The sequence below is a fragment of the Larus michahellis genome, chromosome 1 (genome assembly GCF_964199755.1).
Source record: "Larus michahellis chromosome 1, bLarMic1.1, whole genome shotgun sequence".
Classification (NCBI taxonomy): Eukaryota; Metazoa; Chordata; class Aves; order Charadriiformes; family Laridae; genus Larus; species Larus michahellis.
In genome coordinates, this window is record NC_133896.1 from 992306 (window position 1) to 1018495 (window position 26190).

The following is a 26190-nucleotide window of genomic DNA, read 5'->3' on the forward strand; positions in this document are numbered from 1 at the left end:
CCGGGCCGGGCCGGGCGGAGCGGGCGCTGCCATGGACGCGCTGAGCCGGGCCGAGCCCCGGCCCCGCCGGCCCGCACCCGCCTCCCCGCTGCCCTGGGCCCGCTTCTCCGCCTGGCTCGACTGTGTCTGCGTGGTCACCTTCGACCTGGAGCTGGGCCAGGCCATGGAGGTGCGGGCAGGGCCGGGGAGCGTGGCGGGTCTGGGCCCGGGCAGGGCCGGGGTTGTGGGGAAAGGGGGACAGGCTGGGTGTGTGGGGAACGAGGGGGGACAGGCGGGGTGATGGGGGTGAAGAGGGGCAGGCGGGGCGATGGGGACAAGGCGGGACAGGCAGGGTGTGTGTGGGACACGGGGGGACAGGTGGGATGATGGGGACAAGGGGTGACAGGCGGGGTGATGGGGACAAGGAGGGACAGGCAGAGTGATGAGGACAAGAGGGCGACAGGCAGGGTGATGGGGGGAAAAGGGGACAGGTGGGGCGATGGTGAGGAAGGGAGACAGGCGGGATGTGCGTGGAAGGGGGACAGGCAGGGTGATGGGGACAAGGGGGGACAGGCGGGATGATGGGGGGTGAGGGGTGATGGGGCCAGGGCAGAGCTGGGGTGAATGGAGACTGGGAGCCGGCAGGATGGGATGGGCAGGGGGCGAAGAGAGAGCAGGCAAAGGGCTCCCCGCTCCTGGAGAAGGGCCCTGGGCAGGGGAAGACAGGGCAGAATTGGTGCCGGGGACAGGCGGGGGGGTGCCGGTGGGGGGCAGCTGGGTTGTCTCCTGGCATAAGACTGTGTGCTGGGGGGGTGGGCAGGGAGGCTCGGGGACAGGGCAGGGCAGTGCCTGGGCGTGCAGGGCCAAGAGGAGCCAGGGCAGCCCATGCTGCCGGTGTGTGTGTGAATAGAATCACAGAAGGGTTTGGGTTGAAGGGACCTTAAAGGCCACCCAGTGCCACCCCCTGCCCTGGGCAGGGACACCTCCCACCAGCCCAGGTTGCTCCAAGCCCCGTCCAACCTGGCCTTGAACCCCTCCAGGGATGGGGCAGCCACAGCTTCTCTGGGCAACCTGGCCCAGGGGCTCACCCCCCTCACAGCAAAGGATTTCTTCCCAATATCTCATCCCAATCTCCCCTCTTCCAGTGGAAAACCCTTCCCCCTCGTCCCGTGGCTCCCCTCCCTGAGCCAGAGTCCCTCCCCAGCTTTCCTGGAGCCCCTTTAGGGACTGGAAGGGGCTGGAAGGTCTCTGCGGCGCCTTCTCTTCTCCAGGCTGAACCCCCCCAGCTCTCTCAGCCTCTACGCACAGGCTCCCTTGGGACGGGGGATAGGGGTGACTCTTGCTCAGAAATACAGGTCTGACGTGTGGGGTCAGCAGGCGCTAAGGAGGGGCTGAGGTGGGTGTCCAGGACAGTGACTGGGAACGAGTTGGGAGCTGGGTGGGAAGTGGGGGAGCAATGGGGAGATAATGGGGTGCAGTGGAGCGGGGGCTGAGGCAGCTCTGTCGGGGGTGTCAGAGGCTTCCCAGGAGATCTGACATGCCCATGGGGGTCGCTTGGGGGCCAGAGGGGATGAACTGGGAGTGGAAGGGCTGGAATGGTTTTTCGCTGTTCCCTGGAAGATTGCACTGTTTGCTTCTGAAAGAGGATTTGAAGGGAGTTGGATACCTGAGGCTTGTAACGGGACCGAAGGCAAGAGTTGGTTGGAGTTCTAAGAAAATGCAACATAAGGGGACCAGATACGCCAGGGTTATGCTGACCCTAAGGCATTATCTCAAATTCCTCGATATTTGTTGTGTAATTGTGGGAAGCACTCCTCACTTTGCCTTTGTGTAAGGAGGTTAATGCTGTTTTTCAGAGGATTGAGCCTTTCCGTTTTTAAAGTCATGCTGAAGCTTCTGAAGGGAATGGAAAGCGGTAGAGATCAAGTTAGCCTGTTGCTGCTCTGTTTTCTTAAATACTTGACTGTTTCTTCCCACGAAGCCTGAAAATAAATAAAAACCAATGTGCTGTAGACCTAAGTTTCACATGCTTTATACTCCTTCCTGCAAAACCAGACCTGATGTACCCTGGAAAGGATATGAACACTGGGATAATAATTAGCATTTGCAATTTAATGCTTCATAGGTGTGTTTTAATATGTAGCTACAAAGGTGCTTTCTTACTGGTTTTATTACCTGTCTGGCATTATAAGGAGGGGACTTTGTGATCAGAGTATGAGGTAGTATGGTATGTTAATCCCCGGAAAGGTATTTTGCTTCTTTTTCTTCCTTTCCTCCTTTGCCTACTTGAGTATTGATGGGAAAAATGTTTCTCACGTGGCATAAATGACCAAGGAGACTGGGAACAGCTCAGCATCTGGCCTGAGCGATGGCACAACCCCGCCATCACTTTTCCTTTGGTTGTGGATTTCTGTCTCTGAGCGAAGGGTCTGGGCAAGGAACAGGCGTCTGCGCTGGGTAAGACGCCCAGAATGGAAGCCAAGCAGAGGAGAAGCTGCGTGATAAAGATCCCACGTTCCGTTCTTGATGGGGTTGGGAAAATAAAAAAGCTCAAGCTGTTACTGTCTTACAGGGTAATTCCAAGTAGAATTATTTCAAAATTCTGAAGAAGTGTAAATGTCACTATTGCCAGTCATCAAATGGTGTCGTTATCTTCCTGCTTATTGCCTATTTCCATCTGTTGCCGTGGTTGTTTTAGATTGGGTCCGGATCCTGCGGCTTGTCTCCAAGTAGGCTGATTTCTCCAGCCGAGAAGAGGGAGTTTTATGATTTGGGCTCTCGGCTGCAAGTTTCTGGGTTAAAAAAAAATGCATCTGTGGCACCCAGCCCTGTGGGACCTCGGTCCTGGCTGAGTCTGCACGGGAAGTTTGCCATTGGCGTTACCAGGCCCGGGTAACTGCCTGAGATTAGATCTTGCCAGAGCTCTCTGTGGTTTTGTGGATGTACGTGTATCCCCCTGAAGAGTGATTTATGCACAGGGGCTGTTCGCGCACCCGAGGATCACACAGTGACAGGCTACAAATACTTGGAGTAAACTCGTGCTACCTCACATGCTCGCAGCAAAGTGAGTCAGAAGGAAGGGAAACCTCCCGTTCTGGAGGCTGCACCATGCTTTTTCATCGTCTCTGTAAATCAGCGGGTGAAGGTACAGACATCCCCAGCACAACCTTAGGGAGACTCCTGCAGGTCTGCTTCAGGAGCAGCCCTGTCTCAGCCAGGGTTTCTGTGCCGAGACCTTGTCATCCTGTCCTGGGGATTACGTTTTCTTGAGTATAGGATTCTTTGCCGATAAAACATCTCTTTTCTTCCCTTGCCGCCCAACTCTACGCGAAAGCCACGTCGTTGAAGCCTGCTTGGCGTGTGTTGTCTGTCCTTCAGCGACACTGTGTAGAAAGGCAGCGTTACCCCTGGAATGGGGCAGCTCCGCAGATACGGCTCCGCAGCCAAGAGCTTGTTTAGGGTCTGCTCAGGTTTCCGAGTATTGCGTGACCTGTGTTCTGTGCGGTCATCTCCTGGTGCAGATGTACCGTCAGCCTGAAATTCAGCGAGTCCCAACTCTGCTGCCGTTTAAATATACGGCAGAAAAGGTGTTACAAAGGAAAAGATAGGTTAATGCAGAAATTGGGTATAGTTACTGTTTCTGGCTCATCCGCCAATTTACATTTCTTCAAACAATCAACTGCAGATGGCAAAAATACCCGGGAGAGAGGACGCGTTTCTGGGACGATCTCTCCGGCTGGCAGCCTGTGTCCTGCAGGAGCTGCCCTCCCCGCCAGCCCTTTGCCGACCGACTCCGGCTGCTCTGGTGCCGCTGTCATAGAAACGCTGGAAATCCATCCCTGTGGCTCTGAAATCTCCCTTTTCACAACGGCACCGGCTCCCCCCTCCCTGAGCTTTTCCAAACACAGGCACTTTGTGAAGCTGGGTGACTTCAGAGTCACCAGGAGTCGTTTTCTGGGCTGTTCTCCGCGTTGCCATGACAGCAGCAGAGCGCTTGGCACCCTCGCCGGTACCAACAGCAAAGCCTTAGTGCAAGGATCAGTTTTCAACATGTGTCGCCTCCACACTTGTTAAGTCGGTATTGATGGGAGAAAGCGCTACGTCACAAGTTATGACATAATTTAAGCCCTTTTGGGCTACTTCTGAGCTATCCAGGGACTTTTACAAATAAAAAGGTCGTTTTTGTTTACTGTCGTTTTGCTTTTGAAAAGTTCTAGCCACTAGGGTTCTTACTGTTTTAGATCGGGGTTTTAATCTTGTAAATATTTAATGATTTCCTCCCCACCCTGAACACAGAGGAGTGTCAGAGTGTTAAACTGAAGGGGAAGCAAAGATGCAGAAGATAAGGCGTATCTTTCAAAAACATGATATCTGAATTTTCAGATCCGTCAGTGTTTCTGTGCTCAGGCAGGAGCATTTGTGCCTGTTCTTTTTCTTTTTTTTTTTTCCTTTTTTTCCCCCCAAATGCTGAGCATACATCTCCAAGTGAAACACATGCTTAGCATATTTTAGAGCTTGACCCAAAAGCAGCTGAGAGCCGTCAGTATCTACTTCTGGTCTGATTTACCTGCAGAAAGACACCCCCCACCCCCAGAAAAGGCAGCAGGAGAATTAAAAGTCTGTCTTGACTCTTCAGCCAACGTTTAGGTGATCATCAAGCACCGCAGAGAGCACGATGCCGTGAAATTCCCGAGCTTCTCGATGAATCAGCGTCAGGTGTCTAGGTCTCTGTTCCTGGTCTGTCCATCATTACATGGGAATTAACAAAACAAATGCTTGTATGATCGTTAAATTAGTCATAGCCGCAGTAATTTATTCAGCCGCCTAATGCAAAAACGCAGCAAGCGCAGAAGCGTGTCTGCTCCTGCGGTGTAGGTGTAACGCAGCCCCTCATGCTCCGCTCGCCGGTCCTGCCTTCGTCGCCGCAGCTCGTACACGATAACTTCGCTCCTGTGGTTTTTTTTGTGGCTTTTCATCTTTCAGAGGAGCTTTAACCGGAGCCTGATCAGCGTAATTTTTAATTGTTAATTTGGCTCGCGCTCTGGAGCTGATGAGATGACCTTGCCAAGGAGTCAGCGGGGAATTGCTGGAGCGCAGCGAGCTCGCTGGGTGAACTTCCAGCGCTCTGGCGTGCTGCCACCCGGGCTATTTATAGGCTTGTAAGGAGAGTCGAGCCCTGAAGAGAGCTCCTGATGTGAGCAGGGGATGACTCGCACGCTGACCCGGAGCAGAGTTACTGCCCGGGAGCTGCACCAGGCTGAGGTGATCTCCATTTTCCCAGTCATTCGCTGCTCGGTTCAGTCTCGTCCGCTTATTTAAACCACCTGCAGTTTCTGCATTTCCCGGTCAGCGGGTGCTGCGCAGGCTGGGTAGATTGCTCCTGCAGATTTGTGAGCGCTTCGGTTGCTGTCCTCTGCCCGGTGACCTGTGAAACTCGTCGCTGTAGCTGTGCCATTTCTCACTCTCGGTGCGAGTGTTCCTGCAGCGGGTCCTGCCGCTGGCTCTCGCTTGCGATTCTGCCCTCGGCCCTGCCCTGAGAAGTTTGCCTGGAGTTGGCTTTTACTGGCTTAGGGACGGTGTTATCAGCATTTGCAGAGTTCGGCTGCAACGCCAGAGCCTTTATCTAGAAGCCTTAAAATTCTTGACGGTCTCTCTTATCTGAAAGGCTGGATGATAAATTGGGTGTAGCACAATTCAGCTGTCACCGGTATGCTGACAAAGCATGAATCTTCAAGCCTGCGCCAGACCCACCTCTGTCTGTACAAAATAAACCTTGCCTTGTCTTTCTAACAACAGATCAAAACCGGGAGGCTAAACCGGAGCTCCGAATCCTCTCAGACTTCTCCTGCTGCCCGTTTTCTGCCTTTTGGTCGCTGTGAACAGCATCTCTAGCTGACGGGTCGCTCAGGGCTGTTAAATAAACCTTTTCACCTGGAGGCTGGGATATATCCCCAAGTCCCTGCCGAACACCAGACATGTATTGTTTAACGTACATGGAATATCTTGTTTTCTCATCTCTTCACACAGCTGGATCCTTTGTCCAGGCTGTCATTGTCTCACTCCTGATTAGGGCTGCATCCTTTCCTCTGCCCTCGAGGGCAGCGGTCTTGCCCTGTCTGTATCTTTGCAGAGTGCTGCCGCAAAGGTGGTTCCCCAGCCCGGGCTGTGAACGCCCTCTGTGCCAGCCTTCATTTGTAAAGCCGTTCCCAGTCCCTCCCTACTGCCTGTCTTCTCATTTCATCGCCGTGAAATCCATTTTTACGTCTCAGCAGCTCGCGATGTCAGCCTTCCTTGATCCTTCAGAATATTTGGTGGGTTTAGTGAGTTGTAAGCGACTTTTTAGCAAGACATAAAAAATTAAAAAAAAAAAAAAAGCGGCCCTCCTCCAAACAACAATTAGAAATACACAAAGTCCAAAACTTTTCTATATTCTGGGCAACTTGTAAACTCGTATTTAGGTGCAAAATTTGATAGACTTGGAGCTTGGAGAGTAAGTATATCTTAACATAATTTCAAGCAGTGTTGGCAGAGTCCTCTCCTACCTGCTTCAGAGAAAACAGATGTTTGCACATCAGGAATCCGTGCAGAGAAGTTGGCAGTGGGGTGATGGGCTGTTTGATCACCGGGCTATCAACTCTCAAGTTAAAATCTGAGTAAAATACAAGCCATTCGGTCTGTCTCCAAATCTGCTAGAATAAATACCGATTCTGTGACGGGTTCAGTGCAGTGGGCTATTGACAGGCAGATTTGGAACGGGTAGATGTGCCTTCTTGTAGGACTTTGGGGAAAATAAGGTACTTACTGTATGAAGCAACGTGTATAGATCTGTGTAGAAGTTGTGGGGGAACAGAGCGATTGATTTATTGGCTCTTGTCTCTTTTGCAGTTGGTGTATCCTTATGACTTTAGACTAACAGAGAAAGAGGTGAGAGCTATTTTTTTTTCTTCCTTTCCCTGGTGTTAAAGATACCGAGTTTTGGTTTGGAAGTTTTCTCACTGTGTGTTTTTTGTTTCTTGCAGAAAACGAGTATCTGCTACTTGTCCTTCCCAGACTCCTACTCAGGTAGGTGGCATCTGCCGGCCCTGCCCGCAGCCTGCGGGGCGGTTCCCTGCCGTTATGAAAGAAATGGGTTCCTGATGGAGAGGGTGAGTCATCGCCGCTAATGCAGCAGAGACTGATGGGCTGCACCTTCCAGAGCTCTGACATCAGGCAGCACCCAGCCCTTAGGTCTGAACAAAGAGGCTTCTTGTCATTTTGATTGCTCTCTGGATACAGAATCTGCGATCTAGTGGGTGACAGGACAATTTCTTTATGAGCTTGTGCACACTCATGCTTCACCTGTGCCAATAAAATACAAAAAATAGTCACGAAGGATAAGTTCCCTGGGGTTTGCAGCTGCCGACTGTCAGCATTTCTGTGTTTGTGAGTGAAGTGCTCAGTGAAGAGAAATAGATGGGAGAGGGTGCTTTCGCAGCAGAAGTATTCCCAAAGCTTGTATTTATAAATCAGAAAAGTGGCAATAAGAAACAAGCATGCTAATTCATCCAGCACCTGTTTCTTTAACGCTGGTTCCTGACTGTTAGTTTCCTACAGCTTTGCCCTGTTTAGTTTTAAATGTGTTTAAGGCTGTACCTTCACTAGTTTCTCAGAGCTTAGCGGACACTCGGCGTTTGTGTGGTGCCGGATTAAGGCTGTCTGTAGGTTTTTCGGTGCGGCGGATAAGAAGTGGTGGCTGCAGCTGCTCAGGACTGATGGTACTGGCCGATGGCTGTAAGTTTCCCAGCAATGGCCCGGCGAGGTTTAGCTTAAGGGTACCAGTTGTGTTCAGCCGTGTGCTCTTCCTGTCTTGCAGTGCGGTTTTGGGCTTTCTTTATGCTGTTCTCTCCACTTCATTTTCAGTTTTGGAGCTCCTTGTAAGTCAGCATCCCTGTTTACGTCAGCGTTTCAGATTTAACCGATTTCCAGCCTTCTCTACTGAAACTTCTTGCTGAGCGTTTGTGATCTTCTCTGTCTCAGGTGGCCTGGGGGATACTCAATTTAGCTTCCGCCTTCGTCAGTCTGGGGGACAGCGGACCACTCATTACGAGGATGACGGCGAGTACAATAGAGAAGCACCCCTAACGCTGCAGGTCAGTTGCACTTCAGTGCGCCACTTGTACCTCTAGGCAAAGAGTAGTGGTACTGGGTTAAAAGCCAAATACGCTGTTGATTTGTTTTCTGTGAATAAAACACTCGTTTTCTCTGGCCGTGGGAATAGCTAGAGAAGGAGGAGGCTTTCAGCACAGGGCTCACTTCCACGTTAATACTCTTAGAGGGCTGTGTTGAGAATCCCAGCTACTCTTGAGAGATGGAGCTGAATCAGGGGGACCCCAGACTAGAGCAGCGGTCACGTCTAGCTACAGTGAAAAGAGAAACGGTGGCGCGCAGGTGAGACCCAACGGAGTGCATGGCTACCTGTGCACCTTCCCATGAGGCAAGACGTGTCCTTGTCTGTGCTAAGTTAGATGTTTACCTCTTTTCTTGAGAGATGCCAGTCCTTTTCATTTGTTGCAGGATCTACGTATATAAAACCAGCCAGGATAATTGGCATGCTGCGAATCCACACCTCGGCTTGCTATATGGGGGCTGCTCTAACCATCCCCAAGCACTAATATCAGGAGTGTCTGTTACGTGGTTTTTCCATCAGTGAACTGCCCGTTTCACGCAGAGGAGGGATGTGCTGAGCACTGTTGCTTCTTTTAATTGAGCAGATGGCCATCAGATCAACTTGTCCTCTTCTGCTTTCTCCTTTGAGATGACGCTTCCTCTGCATGTGCCTTTTCAACACTTCTGCAAGGTTTTTGTGATATGCTTTTGTGAAACCAGAAATGGGTTGCTGGTCTGAGGGAGAGTAGGAGGATTTCTTTTCCTAAATTCTGGTCTAGAGATTTTTCAGCTTGCATACATTTTTACTGCTTTGCAGCCATCGGTCGAAGATTCACAGGGATTCACCTAGCTGTAAAGAAGGAAGGGAAGTAAAACTGCCAAAGTACTGGATTCAGTTGTGGAAGGCGATATTTGGGGAGAGAAAGGTGCCTTAAACCGCGGGGCCTGTGGGGCTTCAAAAAATGAGACTAAGGATGGTCTTTGTGTTCGGCACTGATAACTATCCTCCCTCCTTGCTGCCTGTGGGAACTCAGAAGGCATAGCCTGTTGGAAATGATCACTGGGGGTTTGTATTAAGTCTGTTCGTTTTCATGGATGCTATGAAGCATCCTTCAGCTTTGTGCTTCACCCTGAGCAAAGTTTGACTGGTACTGCCTTAAATGCCTGGCTGAAGAGGAGTGCGGTAGGTACGGTAGAGGCCATTTCCTCCTCTCGGCAGATGATGTATTCCTTCCTCAACACAATCCTCTAGCTGGCAAAGAGAACTGACAGCCAGGGCGCATCAGTGGCAGCAGGGGGTGCCAGGATGAGCTCAGGGGTTGGCTCAGCTGGTTGTATTAGTGGAAACCTCAATTAACCCTGTAGATGATGGCCCTGAAGGCGCTGCAGAAAGGGGCTAGTGAAAGGGGCTACCCGGAGGCTGTAATTTTTTTGTGAATTTAGTTGATTGTGTCTTTTCTCTGTGTTCCCATTTGGTAAACTCTCCCAGAGAGCCGAGCCTGGATGACCTGGGTAAATAGGAGCGAACGCTGGAATTGTATCATAGCAGGCGCGAGGCGTGCTGTTCTGTCGGCGCCTGGGGGGGTGGCGGTAGCGGGGATCGGTTCCTCAATAACAGCGCTGTCGGTCTCTCTGCAGCGGGAGTCAGCTCATTACTTCGGTTATGTATACTTCAGGCAAGTCAAGGACAGCTCGATGAAGAGAGGTTATTTTCAGAAGGTGAGTACTGAAACCAGATAGCTTGCTACTCTCAACTGGTACGGAGCTGTAAAAAGGCACCTATCCATAGCTGTAAAATAGCACCACTTCCTACGTGACACCCACGGTGTTTCTGCAGGAAACAGCAAAGGTCGCGGAGAACAGGAATATGTGGAAAGTGTAATTCCAAACAAACCTGGATGCGGTTGCCATGGTGTGTTAATCACATGAGCAGTGACCTGCTGTCTGAATCATGAGATCCTGAAGCACTCCAACATTTGCTTCAGCATGTACTCTAGCGTCGCAGATAGCGAGAGGACGTACTTCGTTATTGCAGTCTGTGCTAGTTATACCTTAACCCTACTCTTATTATTGCTTTAATCTTTCTTCTTCCTAGGAGCCCGCAGGGAGTGGTTTTCCTGCTGGGCTGATTGCTTCTAACCAGCAGCAGTGACACCGCTGGTACCGCACCAGCTTCTCTCTTACCATAAATTCCTTTGACACAGACACCGGGAAAAAAAATATAAACTGCATGTTTATTTCCGCATAAATATGCAAAGTGCTTTGTATTTTTCAGACAGATAGTTATGGTCACTGCCTGAAAGGGAGGGGAATTTCAGACTTCTAGAGAAGGAAAATATTTAACTTTGATCCTAAGATCCATTTTTCTCCATGGGTCCGTGGAGGAATTACTCTTTCAGTAATGTTTTTTCACCGCAAAAGATAAGATGCCATCCTCTCAAACAAATGAACTTTCAACATCTGCTCTTCAAAGAGCAATGCTTCATAGCAGGTCAGTCTGGCACCTTGCTGGAAGACGGGGACACCATCCTGTCCCAGCGGCCAGCTCTGCTCCCTCTCCTCCACCTCTAGGCAGCGACACGGAGTCTCCGCCAAAGAGACAAGGCAGTACTGAACGGAGTTTCTTCATCTCCGCTGAAGAGTGGGTTGGTCGCTCAAAAAGTCGGAGGTTTAGAGAAAGTGGAGAACACGGGGACCTGCTGAACAGATGTTTGTAGCAGGCTCACGCGCAGGCTCTTTGGCAGCCTTACAGAAGTACGGGGCACGCTGAATTCCTCAGTGAAGCGTATTGTCACGCTTGGATGGGGTTTTTGATTTCAAGTGGCAGAGTTTTGAGTTGGAAAGGAGGTGTTTAAATGGCTATTGCAGAAATTTTCACTGGATCCTAATTAACGTATTCATGAATGATTAGAGGAAGAGAATGTCTCCTTCTCTGGAGACATTCCAAACCCACCTGGACGCATTCCTGTGCCACCTGCTCTGGGTGACCCTGGGGTGGGACGGGATGGGCTCCAGAGGGCCCTTGCGGCCCCTGGCACTCTGTGATTCTGTGATTCTCTAATAATCAGCATAGCGGTGAAAACCCCCGGTGCGGCTGAGTTGCAAAAGTTGTAAAAAATAGTGATATATTTCACAAAGAAGCACTAGAAGGAAACCAAAACAATAACAACAACAAAAAAGGCATTGCTGGAAATAAATTAGCGTTATTTCAAGTTACTTTGTCTCTTCTTCCCCAGAATTCCTTTATTTTGTTTGTCTCCCTAGTTTCAGTGGTCTTCTCCTTTGCACTTCTCTATCTCGTATGGTTGTTCTGGTAGCATTGAACCTATCAGCAATTTATTTTTATTTTTCCCCGAGTTGGTCTTGTGCTAGGTCACAGTCTCATCCCTCTCGCTTGCGGTGGCTCCCTGCTAGAAGCTGCCGGCTGTGCTTATTCATCAAACAAGAAACTCCTTGCCTGTGTGGAAACCCAGGGTGTCCCAAAGCCTGAGGGTTCGGCATCTAGTATTTCACCAGTAAAATTCCACCAGCAAGAATTCTGCCAGTAAAAGTGCTGCTTTTAAGCTCTTTCGCATTCTTGACATTGGTTTTTAATGTCTACACCCTCTAGTAAGCGGTGTTAAGTATGTGTGGTGCTAGAAATGATCATGTTGGGAGGCCTCTGACTCCTAAATGTACCTTTTTTCAGTCTCTGGTGCTGGTGTCGCGCCTTCCATACGTGAACTTGTTCCAGTCGTTGCTGCAGCTGATTGCTCCGGAATACTTTGACAAGCTGGAGCCGTGCCTGGAGGCAGGTGAGCAGTTGGATCTGGGAGGGAGGGTTTGCGGATTGAAATCTTCCAGAGGTTTTGTCAGAAGGTTCCTGAAAGACAGCTGAAATGTTCCAAATTAGTTCATTCTGGAACAAATTCCAACAGGGAAAAACTTTCATCCAAGTGGTTGGCTTGTCAAAATTATGAACAGCTGTAAAGGATTCGTTAATGGGAAATGTCTGACACCCTTAATAGATGATGCTGTCAGTTTTGCATACAATGTATTCCCAGAGAGAGGAAAAAACTGCTAATGCTACATCTCTGTCTGGGTCTTTATTGCACTGTTCGACTTAATCGTCGTTTATCAACAGTGCAGTGCTGCGGGTCCTGCACGGGAAGCGGTGATGCAGACCTAAGTCTGGTGTCCGACCGAAACTTGCACAATTGTTTGACTTAGTGTTTGTTTGCACCTGGCCAGGGGCACATGTGAACGAGGAATGATCGATAATGAAACGGGCAGAACTCATAGGACCAGCTGGATCAGCTGCATTGTCCTGCAGATTGAACTTTTTCTTTACCCGTGTCCCTGCAGTGTGCAACGAGATTGATCAGTGGCCGCCTCCTGTGCCAGGACAGACTCTGAACCTTCCAGTGATGGGAGTTGTCATTCAGGTACTTGTTGCTGATGATCCGTACGCCGCAGCAGGCTGAGGCAAACTGGGAAGCGGAACAAGTATTCTCTTTTCTTCTTGGTGTTAAAATTGCTCTTTACTCTAGATTCTTTCCCTTTATTCCTAACATCCGTACAATTAAAACTGATAACTGAGGAAGCTTTCTCACGCGAACGGCCATTAGGCAAGAACGCAAAGTGTGTGTGCATGCTAACTGCTTCCGTCTCCCTGGATAATCTGTTCTTATTTGTAATCCAGGTGAGAATCCCATCAAGGGTGGATAAACCAGGATCAAGCCCGGTGAAGCAGTTCAACCAAGAGGTGAGATGAAGTGTGGCGTGACACGAACCAGTGATAGCAGAATCCAGGCTGCTAAGGGAGGAGGGTGGAGGAGGCTGGAACTCTTTCAGCCTTGCCCTCTTTGAAACCGCTTTGGCCTGGGATGATGTGGTTTGAGCCACCCGTCTGGTTGACGCTGCACCCCCTCCTGCCTGTGCCTTTCCAAGCAGGAGACTCTGCGCAGAAGCTGTGTGCTTCAAGTCGTGTATGTGCGTTGTTCTCACGGGTTTTGTTCACCTTGCCTTTCCTGGGAATTCATGCATAGCTAGCTCTCCACGAGACCCTGCCTTTGTCTTCTGGGTTGTTTTGCAGCATTTGCTGTCTGAGCCTCTTTGCTGCTTTGATTTGGCTTTGGTTTTGATTCTTGTCCATTTCTTCTTTTCCCTTTTTCTCTCCTTTGCATAATGTTGTCATCTTTCACCCATATTGCTAACCCTTACTGTCTCTATCTGTATCTTAAGTTCTGTCTTTGCCAGAGGAAACTCTAGAAAATAAAGGAGCAGACCTGGGAAGTCTTTCAAATCTTGAAACGAAGGGATTCTTGATTATCTTACAGTAAAGGAAATTCATATGGACCTTGAACGCTCAGTCCAGACCTGTTCCTGGCTCGTACCTCTCAGCGTTAACCTTGTTCTCTTCTTTTTGTGCTTATTGCAGAGGGAGCTACTTTGTGATTGATGTGGTCAGTGTAGATGGCGTTTCAGTCAGGCTGCTTCCACCTACTAACAGTTTTGGGTTGATTTGTTGTTTTTCGATGTTTTTTTTTCCTCATGTAGAATCTGTTACCTGCCCCACTGGTTCTCCCCAGTATTCATGAACTGGATCTTTTCAGGTGAGAGCCGCCATCCTTGTAACCCTCTCCTCTCCGTCTGCTTTCCCCTCTCCCTGCTCAGAGTATCCTATAAATCACAGGGATAATGAAGATGTGAAATGAGGAACCAAAAATTGTCGCTTTGCAGAGTGTCATTTAGAATACGGGCCTTGCAGAGCTCGTGCAGTGTTTAAACCTGGGTGCGCTGCCCTGAACACCCGCCATGTCCCGGTTGGAGGAGGGGTTCTCTTCTGGTGATCAGCTTAAGCACACACGTTTTGTGTCTGAACTAAACTTTTTACCATTATAGGTGCATTATTAGCATTTAGCATTTTTAGCATATAGCATTACATCTGCTGTAGTCCACATGCATTTCACTTTGAATCATAGAATCGCAGAGTACCAGGTTGGAAGGGAGCTGAAGGATCATCTGGTCCAGCCTTTCTTGGCGAAAGAGAGCTTTGCTTAGATGAAAACACGTACTGAGAGCAGTATGGTCAGCAGGTTGCTTTACATTGCCTTTAAACACGTATAAAATGGTTGAGCAACAGCATGCGTAAAGGCACATGGCGTTCTCTTATGGGATCCTAAAAATCAATCCTAGATTTCAGATTCCCGGATAGATGCACAGCTGGGTAGACTTACATGCAATAAGTGCGTCTGGTCTTTTCTGAAGTGCATTTCTAACCTCATTCTTCCTTTCACTAACAGGTGTTTCCAGCCAGTGCTCATTCACGTCCAGATGTTATGGGAGCTGATGTTACTGGGAGAGCCAATTGTTGTGATGGCACCGTCCCCTACAGTTTCTTCAGAAATGGTTCTGGCACTTACCAGGTAATGCCTTCAAATTCTGAGATGTAGGGAAATAATAATAAATTCTGGCCGTTTTTCTCTTTCAGATGGACTCTTCTGCCGAGTCAGTTGTTTTAGATTAGCTTGCCATTGAAAGCACGTCAGACAAATAGCACAGCAAGAGAGTCTTGCTCGTATTCCACCAATGGTAGAGAAGAGTAGAAGGGAGACCTGATGGTTCGTAGCCCTGAGGAACTTTGTCTCCCCAGCTTTGAACTCTGCTTTAGCCAAAAAAAAAAAAGCCTGGAACTCCTCCAAAGTGTTACCTCTGGCAGGACAACGCACTGCCCTAGGACACAAACCTGATGTAAACACACGTTTGTCCTCCGGGAAGTTTAGATGGCAACTGTTCTGTCTGTTGTTACAGCTGCCTTGCTCCTCTGAGGTACTGCTGTGACTACCGCCCCTATTTCACTATCCACGACAGTGAATTTAAGGAGTACACCACCAGGACACAAGCTCCGTAAGTAGCCAGTAGACCCTTGCTACCCACTTGCCACTGGCTGTGGGAAGGAGACCCCGAGGTTAGCATTGTTCTGCATTTTTCCCCCTCTTTCTAGGCCAAACATTGTTGTGGGAGTCACAAACCCTTTCTTTATCAAAACTCTCCAGCACTGGCCACACATTCTTCGGGTCGGGGAGCTCAGAATGTCAGGTAAGGGTGGAACCGAAGTCCTCTTGTGCTGGTAAACCTTGTTAGAGGCTCGCGGCGAGCTGACAGTTGCAGTGCCAGCCATCGTTTTACACATCTCCATTCCTGTGAGAATTCCTGGGACACCAGAGGGAAGTCTAGGCTCTGACTCAGCTGATGTGCTGGGTGAGCACAAACAATGGTGAAGACGAATGGCTGAGAGGGTAACTTGCTGTGGGTTTTTTTCTGAAGCATTAAGAAAAGTAGAAGTCCTTCCTGGGCAGGAAAGAGAAAATTGCACAGAGGAGAACAGAGAGGTGGAGAGAGAGACTCTGATTATCATCTATGAAGCCAAGGAAGCCTCCGGGTTGAGGAGTGGGGGTTTTTTGCAGTGCCTCCTTCACATGTTCCTGCTTCAAAATTTGAGCAGGAAAGTTAGCGGACGAGAAGGCTTACGTGAGGGTGGAGTTAAGGGAGGATGTGATTTAAGATGTACGAGTGTAGGACTGGATGTTCTCAAGCGCGAAGGCTCTGGTGTGCGTGCGGTGGCTGCTGTGAGGGCAGATTCAGAGCCTTAACTAGGCATTTGACGTCTTTCCGCAGGAGACCTGCCCAAGCAAGTCAAGGTGAAGAAGCTCACTAAACTGAAAACTCTAGACACAAAACCAGGTGAGTCCTTTTGTCAGACATCATTTAACTTTATTTACCCTTCCAGGTGGGGGATTTTGCAGGCTTTGCAGGCATGTGAACATTGCATATGTTATTCTTTCTATCTCAACAAATGGACATTTGGGCGTTACCATCTTCTCACACACACCGTTCTCTGTGGTATTTAATACAGAAAAACCGTACATCTTTGTTCTGGGATTGAAAAAGCCAATTGAACAAATTATTGTAGTGTCAGGAGAACTTCTCATTTTCTTGATTTTTTTTTTTTTATACATCATACCTGCTTTTTAGATGCGATGGAAGTCAAAGGAACTTGCTTACCTAGATACAGCTATCTGTCACTTAACTAACTGTTCGGCTCGGGCCTGGCCATAAGCTGACTCCAGTAAGTTGTCTCACCATAGGCTTAGCATAAGAAGGTCCTTGAGGTAGTTCAGTGTCATAGGATCGTGGAATCCCAGGTTGGAAGCGACCTCAAGGGTCAATTGGTCCAACCTTTCTTGGCTAAAGCCCGCGCTAGACAAGGTGGCCCAGCTCCCTGTCCAGCTGGATCTTGAAAGTGTCCGACCTTGGGGAATCCACTGCTTCCCTGGGGAGATTATTCCAATGGCTGATTGTTCTCAGTGTGAAAAAAATTCCTTTTGTGTCCAGTCGGAATCTCCCCAGCAGTAACTTGTCCCATCACCCCTCCTTTTTTCCATGGAACTCCTTGTGGAAAGGGAGTCTCCATCTTCTCGGTAGCCGCCCTTTAAACACTGGAACGCGGTGACGAGGTCTCCCCTGAGCCCTCTTTTCTCCAGGCTGAACAAGCCCCGTTCTCTCAGCCTCTCCTCATGGGGCAGCTTCCCAGCCCTTGGGTCATCTTGGTGGCCCTCGGTGGCCCCTCTCCAGCCTGGCCACAGCTTCCTTGTGTAGTGGGGACCAAAACTGAGCACTGAATTCCAGGTGTGGCCTGGCCAGGGCTGGGTAGAGTGGGATGATGATTCTTTGTCTCTGCGGGTGATGCCCGTGTTGATGCAGCCCAGCACCCCACCGGCTTTCCCTGCCGCGGCAGCTCACTGCGCATTGAGCTTGTCCACCAGGACCCCCAGGGCCCTTTCCCCAGAGCTGCTCCCAGCTGGGTAGATCCCTGGTAGTGTCCTTTAATTCTGCTCTAAGTATTGGCTGCATTAGCAATTTCATAATTTTTGTAATTATTTTTTTATGACTTTTGTAATGATACACACAGAGAGCTGCCAGGGTTTGTGCTAGGAATTCCAATTCTGTTATCCCTGCACTATATAACAATATATAACCTAGAGCCTCCTTTAGATACTCGGGCAAAGTTTTGTTTTTGACATCGTGGTTTTTTTCTGATTTGGGAGTTCTTTTTCATTCTAGGAATCTATACTTCGTATAAAACATTTCTTCACAAAGACAAAACCCTGATCAAAAGACTCCTGAAGGTAAGCAGTTTCCGCTCTATCCTACATCCTGTATGTCATTGTGGGAAAACCGTGCTAACAGCTTGGTTTAAACAGACAGAAGTCTCCAGAAGCGTGTAATGAGTCAGTCAAGTGTACTTGGACATGTTTAGCATGCCTGTTTTAAAATTTTTCACCTAATATTATGGATCAAATGCTGGAGCTAATGATAAGCGAAGTGAGAACAATCCTTATCGAAGAAGGAATTTGAAAAACCAGATTCTCTATAGTGAAATGTGAATGGTAAGTGGAATGTAAGCTAGAGAGTGGAACACGTATTTTGGGTGGTTCAGGTTTCCAGGCTGCTCTGGACTGGTTGCTTATAGCTGGGGTGTTTGCGAATTCTGCGTCGATCTGCGTAACGGAGAGCAGCACCTTTGCGACCGCGCTGCTTGTGCTTGCAGGGGATTCAGCGGAAACGCCCGTCTGAAGTCCAGAGTGCCCTTCTGAGGCGTCACCTCCTGGAGCTCACCCAGAGCTTCATTATTCCCCTGGTGAGTTGAGCAGAGACTTGTCAGAGCGGTGTAAAGGTGAGGGGAGCCGAACAGGAGAGGCTGGAGTGACACGTTTGCGCTTGCCCTCTCTTGTTCACCCGTACCTGAGCATCTGTAACAGACTGAGGACGTGGCACTCCCCACAGATGTTTTACTCCGTGGAAAAGAACTAAGTGTCTCTTGAATGCAAATGTCAGTAATTAGCACCGAAGTCTGCAGGTTGGATATTCAGCACGCCGCCTGTAGAGACAGAACATTGCTTGGTTCCTGCTGCGTAGGAATAGGTGTTCCGTGTTGCTTGATCGTAATGCCACCTCTTCGCTCTTTTCAGCAGGTGGTCAAAGCAGACATACAGGGAAGGGACGGGAGCCCACAACACTCCTCTTCCCCTCTAACGTCAGAGTTAAACCCATTGCCAGTGTGAAACTTCCCTTCTGTCTTTGGGGAGCTTTTCTGTAGAGCTTAAGAGGCACGTCCACGAGGTGGTCACCGCCCTCAGGCAGATTTTAGTGAATGATTTCTTTCAAGGCCTTCCCTGTCTAGTCCCACTAGAAAGCAGCTTTTTTTGTGACCATCCAGTTGGCCAAGTTTGGCTGCTCCTCTTTCTTTTCTACATCATCCTAGGAGGGAGAAGATGGGAGGACAGAGCATCTTCTGAGATTCTAGTCCCTCCTGCCAACTTCTTTCCCCCTGACCTTTTCCCACACAGCACGCTTAGGCTTCTTGCAGCGTAGTTTTGGGACCTGGCCCCTGGTGGGAAACAAGCCGGGACACTTGGGCTCATGTAAAACGCAACCGTGAAATAAAAAACCAGAGAGAGAGAGCAGGAGGGTGTTGATTGTGCCTGTGATGCATTGGAGAAGACCATCACACTCGGTGACCACGCAAGAGGCACCTCGATTGTGGTAACATCTTTTTTTCTTTTTTTTTTTGGTATTTCTTCTCAGGAGCATTATATTGCAAGTCTGATGCCTCTGCAGAGGGCCATTACTCCATGGAAGGTATGTTCAATTTTCCAATCGCTTCTGCGTTCCTTTGTCTGCGGGGATTGGGAATAGTTATGCCATATGCTGATCACATACTCTGATACTCTGTGTGAACTTCCCTCGTTGAAGGAAGAGGGTTGTTACTCCTTTTTTAAAAAAAAAAAGGCTGAAACAAACATTGGGACAGATGCTTCCTGTTTTGCAGTAGGCTCAGCTATTGTGAATCTAATTTGAATTTTACTCGCAAGGCTGGTTGAGATGTTCTTGCGTTTTTTTGTTCTCACTGAGCCTGCCTTGTGCAGCCTCTTCCATTGTAAATACAGACCTCATTTTCCTCCCGTTTCTTTTGAGTGCCGTGTAACGTGGTCTTTCTGTTGTGCAGAATCCGCCACAGATCCGTCCTTTCCGCCAGGAAGATTTTATGAAGACCCTTGAGCATGCTGGTCCCCAACTTACCTGTGTACTTAAGGGTGACTGGTTGGGCCTCTACAGGTAGGAGTTTGGTAATTACTTGCCTTCTCCCCTTAACAGCTGGTGCAGGTCATACTGCACATCAACTCCTGAGTTGGAATTGGGAGTAAAAAGGGAGTTTCAGGACAGAGACTGGTCACCTGAAAAACTCACGCCTGTGAGGAGTGGATTAACCGCTAATGGTCAGGAAAAGCCCATGCAGGGCAGAACCAATCCTGTGTTTTACGTGATCTCTTAAATAAGTAGGTACGGGCGGGTTTAGAAGCTGCCAACTCTCCACCTTCAGGAGCTCAAACTAAGCCCTCAGTGCTGGGGAAGCAGGGGACTCGCCTCTGACATCAGCCGTGCCTTTTCTTGTCCTCCAGGGAATCTTTCTTTTTGAAGTGTCTGGTCCTGGGCAGAGGGGTATAAAGACGGGCAGGTCTTCATCCAGTAGCGCGCGTGTGTGTGCGCACGCAGCATTCAGCACAGCGGCCATTTCGTTTTTACTGCGATGGCCATGGCGGTAGAACACAGAAGGATGTCGTTTCTTCAGGGAAGAATGTAAGAGAGCATGCGGGAGAGTTGGTCCATCGCTTTTGTAAAGGATAATTAGCTATAATTGGGATGGAGAAGACACGTCACAATGTGAGTTGGGAAGATCCAGAAACTGGATACCCAGTGGGAAAGGGAAATGGGCGATGTATGGACGTGGAGAAGGGAGAAAGTTCCAGAAAGTGAGCAGAGACAGTAATCGTGGACCGGTATGTTTTGTTGCCGTAACAATGTTTGTACCATTTTGTGCTTTAACATATTTAACAGAAAACCAGCTGTTCCACTCCTTATGGTGTGGGTGTGGCAGACAGATTTGATTTTGGATATCTAATATTTTGGAAAATAGTAAGAAACAACTAAGCCGTTTGAATAAATTAAGGGAGGTTGGCAGGCAACTGATGTACGTGCAGAGGTTCGCACGTTGCAGGGTTCTCGACTATGTGAGATCCTGCGTGTGTACGCTCTCTCGTGTTCCTAAGTCAAACCCTAAATTAAAAAATAAGTCTGTGTCACAGCGGCATCGTGAGCTGCTGGCTGGGTTTAGGACTCGGCCGCGCTGGGAGAAGCACGAGCGAGAGTCCTTGAAGCTGCAAGAAGAGACTCTAGGAACATCAGCTGGGTTCTGCTGGTGAGGTGCGCTCCGCAGCTGGCCTGAGGAAGCGGTCAGAGGAGACACAAAGTGGGCCGCTCGCAGCAGGGGAAAATGCTGAAACAGAGCATTTGAGATCTCCCGACCGTTAATCGAGGAGTTGGCAAGGAATGTGCTGCTGAAGGGGCTGTTGCTCAGCTCTAACGTGGCATCTCGAACTTTCTCGTCTTTTTTCTTTCTCTGCTGCCACAAGCCTTGTCTTTCAGTTAGTGGCTTTTCAATCCCATTTTGAATTCGACCTAAAATTCTGTAACGCTGCGAGATAAAAACAGGTATCGTGCTGCCCCCTGTTCATTTTCCTGCGTAGCTCATTACGAACAGAGACTTATTACTGTGCTGGACTGGGGAGGGGTAACTCGCACATCCTTTGACGTAGCCGAGACGATACCGTTATGTAGGAGACATGTAAATCACCAATTATATGGGACTTGGGTCCCTGCTGGCAAGTGGTTGAAAGCTTTAACTCTCAGGAAAGGAGAGGAATTAAGCAAGATACTGCGGAGGAATGTGAGTTTCTCCCCATGCTGCACCGGCCCAGCTGTCATAATTCCCAAGGAAAAGTGGGCCAAAATAAGGCTAGAAACGGCAAAGAGCGTCGCATCTTGCCTTGGCTGAGGCGTGAGCTGGGAGGTGTGAGTCCGGCAGGATTGTCCCTCTCTTGGTGACAATCTGCTAAAGCCGCTCAGCTGTATCGTGTTAATGCCTGGCAGAAGAGAAGCCTCCGATGTAGACAGGATAGGAAACGAGCGCATTAGCTCGTAATCGGTTACTGTCCCTAATGACACCGTGAGTCGGGATGTCTTTTGCTCTCAGGTCTGTGCCTGCTGCAGTAGGAAGCGGGATCTGCGTGCGGTGGAGCCAGCCTGCTTCTCCGGGTCCCCCTCTGCCCCCTTCTCACCGTCACCTCTCCTTCCGCAGGCGCTTCTTCAAGTCTCCCAACTTCGATGGCTGGTACCGTCAGAGGCACAAGGAGATGACCCAGAAGCTGGAGGCCCTTCATTTGGAGGCCATCTGTGAAGCGGTAGGTTCCAGCTCCGGCTGTTCAAACCAAGGCCACCTGGTGCCTTCTCCGGCCTGGAACCTGGGAGGTGGTGGCACCGCTGCCCTGCACGCTGAGCGATGCCTCCCGACTCTGTGCCGAGGGAGGGGGGACAGTGCTTCGTGCCCTCGGGAGTGACCGCTCCGCCTCGTGTCTGTCAGTGCAGAGGAACAGCAGCACACGGGAGGGACAGGGACGGCAGCAGCTCAGCTCCCCCGCTTTGCCAGCCAGTGCAGGTCCTGCTCTGCCTGCTTCTGTCAGCTGTTTTTCATTCGTCAGGCCCTTCCCAAGCCGACAGAGTGCCAGGCTGGAAGCATCACCTCTTGCCCGCTTCCTTAATGCCTAATAAGCCCGTAGGGTGTTTAGTAGTGTCTGCTGGTGCGGTTTCTTAAGCGGAGCAGCAGCTGGGGGAGCCCCGGGAGCTCTGGGGTCCTGCCCAGGGGCATCTCCAGCTGCAGCGCTCGCTCCACTGCTCGGCAGAGCAGGTCCTCGGGCAGCGGGTGGGGAGCGCCAAAGCTGGCTCCTGCTCTCACGGGCCTGACTCTGGCAAACAGAGTTAAATTCTGAGCACAGCCCACGGTTCCTGGTGCTGGCTGGAGGAGGGGAACCCTGCCCTGCCCGCGTATTACTGCGGCTGTCCTTGATTCTTCTCTTGCAGTCAAGAGCTTAGCGCCGTCGTGGTCAGAACGGTGGAGAAAGCTCTGTCTTGCTCATTTAGGCTTAAGTGCTGTCAGGAGAGTTGTGAAAGAGGATGAGGAACCTCCTCCTCGCTTTTATTTCAGGCTTTGCTTAGGGGTATCTCTTTGAGAAAAGCTTCTGTGAAGAAGAAATGTCCCTGAGGAAAGCTGTTCTCTCTCTTTAGAACATTGTGGCCTGGATGAAGGACAAGTCCGAGGTGGAGATTGTAGACCTAGTGCTAAAACTTCGTGAGAAGCTGGTAAGTTTTCCTCCTTTCGTCCCACACTCCTTCCTTTCCGTCTGTATCTCTGTGGCAGGGAGAGACCAGGGGCCCGGCTCACGCTTGTTGCTTAGAAAACTTTGTTCTCGCTCCCTGATTTGGAGATGGGACAGTCAGGAAACTTTAGTGTTTGTGTAGAAAAGGATCCAAAGTTCTGACTCTCTTCATCTCCCCGAGGCTCAGGGGACAGTGTTCTGCCTCTTGTCTCGTACCCTGAACTAAAGAGATACCTGAAGTTTGCTCAAAGGGGAAAGAGGAACGTTGAAGCTATCATAAAATTCCTCCGTTTCTCTCCTCTGTCTCCCTGTAGGTACGAGCCAGGTGCCAGCACCTGCCCGTGAAGGAGGAAACTCTGCAGCGCGTGGGCCTGTATATTGAGACCATCATTGGCTCCTTGCCGGAGGATCTCCAGACCGTGCTGCACCACCACTGAGCACGGTGACGGGACTCTCTTGGAGAAGGAAGGGCCTTCCCACTCTGCTCCGAGCTGCGGGCGGCTGCACTTGCGTTTGGAAAGGAGAGTTCTTCCCCGATCCAGCCAGCGTGACCTGATCTGGACCTTGCTCACAACCGTGGCTGATTTTGAGCACGTGAGCGCGTGGGTCGGAACTGTAGCAGAAAATGGGGAACCCTGTGCCCTATTCTCTGGCTAGTCCTGCTTCGAGGAGCTGGGTCAGGGGACTGGAAATGAGAAACTCTTCCCTGTGTGGCTGTTCGTAGGTCAGAAAGTGACAGCCAGGCTTCCAGCAGCATGTGGTAGGCTGTGCAAAACACGCGTTGCCCATATATACACATCCATCTTTGGCTACTGCTTGGGCTCTCAAAATTCCAATGCCGTCATCCTGCCTGGAAGAAGCAGGACCAGCCCTGTAGAGGGGGGGAGTTGTTTTCAGGCTGGTAACGAGAGAGATGCTAGTCCCCCCACATACAAATGATGTGGAAAAATTGTCGCTGCCCGTTCAGCAGCCTGACTCATGCCGGCAAGAGCTTCAGCCGTGATGGGAGTGGGAGGATGAATTGCTGGATGTGGAATGCCGTTGTTTTTTCTCCAAGGCAGAGAGAGAGAAGAAGAAGGGGCTGGTGCATCTGCAAGGATCAGAGCTCTCCAGAGATCATGGCGGGGTGCTGTGTGAATGACAGTCGCTACTGGAGCTCCACAGAGAGGAGCTGGTCTCCAAATATAATTTATTCTGCTTGAAAAATCGAGTTTGTGTGCTCTAATGATGTACGAGAGAGCTGGAGCTCTGCCTTGGGCAACGAGATCTCTCATGTGGCCAGCCCACTTGCCGATAAAACACGTTGGAGAGTCCGATTTGTACAGCCTGCGTCAGCCTTGCCAAGAGGGAGCTCCCGGAGCGTCCCGTGCGTGGGTGCAGGGGCAGCAACCCCTCCGGCTCCCTTCTGGGCTGGAAGCAGGGAAGACTTGAGGCTCCGCTACCAGTTTTGGAGGCAGCTGCCCTCTGCCCGAGAGCGCGCTCGTTCTGCCAGCTGCCTTGGAAACGGATTTGCCGTAACACCGGGGTTGGTCGCTGCTACTGTGACTGCATTTCACCATCTGCCCCTCTGGCCGGGGCCTGAACGTTTGCCTAAAGAAGGGGTTTGGGGATGGGCCTGGCAGCCTGACGCTCTGCGGGAAGCCCTGGAGCGTCCCGTTGCTCGCGGCAGGAGAGTTTGGCATTTCATCCCAGACCTGCGCAAAGCTCCATCGGTCCCGGTGCTGGCGGGGTGGGAGCTGTGCGGTCCCTGGCAGTCCCTGCCCGTCGCTGCACCGCCTCGGCGCTGGAGAGATGTCGGTGAGACTCGGGGGTGGCTGAACCCTTCTTGCCTTTCCCCTCCGGAGCCAGGCAGGGACAGTGCGGGGACAGCGGGAGGCTGCTCGGTTCCCTACCGCCTCCAGCCTGGAAGCGGCCGAGCGAGGAGACGCGGCCGTACCTCCCCGCAGTAACCGCTTCTGTACGGAGCTCCGCGGCGGCAGCCCTGCCTGTACAGTGTATATTCTGTATATAGAGCTCGTGGGTGCGTCCGTGCGATAGCTCTGCAGTGACTGTGGTGGACCGAAGCACTAATGTATAGTAGAAAATATTAGTTAAAAAAAAAAAATTAAGCCAAGCTGCGTCCTGTTTTTGCGGGTTAGTAGATTTCTTCGGTTAGGAGCGGGGTTTCTCTGCAGAGGTGCGGTGGAGCTTGGTTGCTCGTGGCCGTCAGTCTCCATTAGGCGTCTGTCCCGGGCTCTCGATCAGCGTGGAGGCTCCTGTCTCCTTTGGGAGACTTCTCCGTAGGGTTCACTAAGCCCAGCCCTGCAAAGGGCGACTCGCGCCCGCCTGCTGCGTCCCTCTGCCCTACCCACGGCACCTCAGAGGCAGCTGCAGAGCCGACGCTGCGTGGGGTGGAGGGTCCTGCGGTCAGAAGCCTCGGGACCAGCCGCTTGGGCAAACAGATCCCCTCATGGGGCATCTCGGCGCTCAGGTGCACTTCAGCCTGCCCTCTTCTCCCCCTCTCTGTACCCACTTGAGTCCTTCTGGCTCCCGTGTGCCGGTTGCTGCTGTTCTGTGCGCTGTTTTCGCTCTACCCCTCAGCCGTGTCGCCGCTCCTCCACGGATGGTTTTGTCCTTGGTGGGTTTTGGTACTCCAGAGACACCGGCACTGCTGGGTCCAGCTCTTCACCTCTTTCTACCCGGTTATTGATTGCTGGCTTTTTGTCATCCTGACCAGGATTTAACACCCTCTGTAGGTGCTGCTTTGTCTCCTTCCCTTTCGCTGGGTCGGGATCGTGGTGGCCGTGCTGCTGCGTGCCCTGATGGTGCCCAACCTGCAGCATCGGCCGTGGGGCTGCCCCACGCTTGTCCAATGGTATTTTCACCGAAACGTGGTGCTGCCGCAGAGATGGGGAGGGTCACCTTTGTGTCATAGCCTTGTGGTTTGCCTCTCTTCTGCTCCCCCAACCTCCTTACCCTTTTCCAGCCCTTCCTTTCCTCTGGGAACCTGCTGGAGTGGGATCCGAGGTTGACCCAACTTGTCCCCCTCGCTGTGTACGTCCCCCAGCCCGTTTGCTTCCGTTTCTACCTGCAGAACCTCTGCTCCCCTGCAGCCCATGCGGTGGCTTTGTTCCTGTTCCTCCTGGCAAGACCCAGCCTCATTATTTGCTCTCCCAACCGCCACGTGGGAGAGGGTCATACCACAGACGCTCGCGGTGCCCACCTGGTGCCCGCAGGAGGGAGCCCTGGGTGCTCGCAGCCTCACGACTTGTGCGATGCTCAAGCAAACGCGGGGCTGTGCCTGGCAGCGATTCGTCCCTCACGCCCCGCACGGGTGCACGGTCCCGCCCTGACACCCAGCAAGTCGTTTGTCTTCCCCCACTGCGTCGTCTTCTCTACCAACACAGCTCCGGGGGCCAGAGGCTGTGCCCGGAGCCGGGTCGGTGCGTGAGCGCACACCCTTGTCTTCTGCAGGGCTCAGGAGCCACCGGCTCACCCTTCCGTCATCTTGTAGCCGTTCCTCAACAGCCCAAACATGCTCCTTCAGGTGCTGTTCCTCTCAGCTGGGCATGTTCAGCTTTGCATTCCTCCTTTGCAAGGAGGTCAGATCCTATTTCCTGCAGATCACCCCCATTGTTCTCCTGTTCGCTTTCCTACGCAGGCTTCCACGCACCGTCCATTTTTCCCTCTACCCCCCCTCACCTGCTAACGGGCTTCTCTGCTCTGGCCCCTTCGTAAGTCCTGGTTCACGTGTCTGTACGGAGCCTGGGAC

The 26190-nt window shown here is 50.9% G+C and overlaps 1 protein-coding gene across 3 annotated transcripts; it reads left to right on the forward strand.

Moving 5' to 3' along the window:
- DENND6B (DENN domain containing 6B) lies at positions 1–24563 on the forward strand. Of its 3 annotated transcripts, XM_074573104.1 has the most exons (20): positions 1–169; positions 6865–6903; positions 6999–7041; positions 7996–8108; positions 9763–9843; positions 11813–11918; positions 12469–12548; positions 12806–12868; positions 13663–13718; positions 14409–14531; positions 14917–15012; positions 15110–15204; positions 15784–15849; positions 17230–17294; positions 17717–17806; positions 18754–18807; positions 19175–19284; positions 21365–21467; positions 22348–22422; positions 22754–24563. In XM_074573104.1, exons 1-20 carry the CDS (start codon positions 32–34, stop codon positions 22874–22876), a joined length of 1719 nt encoding a protein of 572 aa, XP_074429205.1. In that variant the 5' UTR covers positions 1–31; the 3' UTR covers positions 22877–24563. The 3 variants fall into 3 exon arrangements, with proteins under 3 accessions (XP_074429205.1, XP_074429206.1, XP_074429207.1); XM_074573105.1 differs by lacking the exons at positions 1–169; positions 6865–6903; positions 6999–7041 and adding exons at positions 7738–7749; positions 7832–7892 and having other exon boundaries at positions 22754–24558; XM_074573106.1 differs by lacking the exons at positions 1–169; positions 6865–6903; positions 6999–7041; positions 7996–8108 and adding an exon at positions 9539–9636 and having other exon boundaries at positions 22754–24558.
- The last annotated feature ends 1627 nt before the right edge of the window (positions 24564–26190 follow it).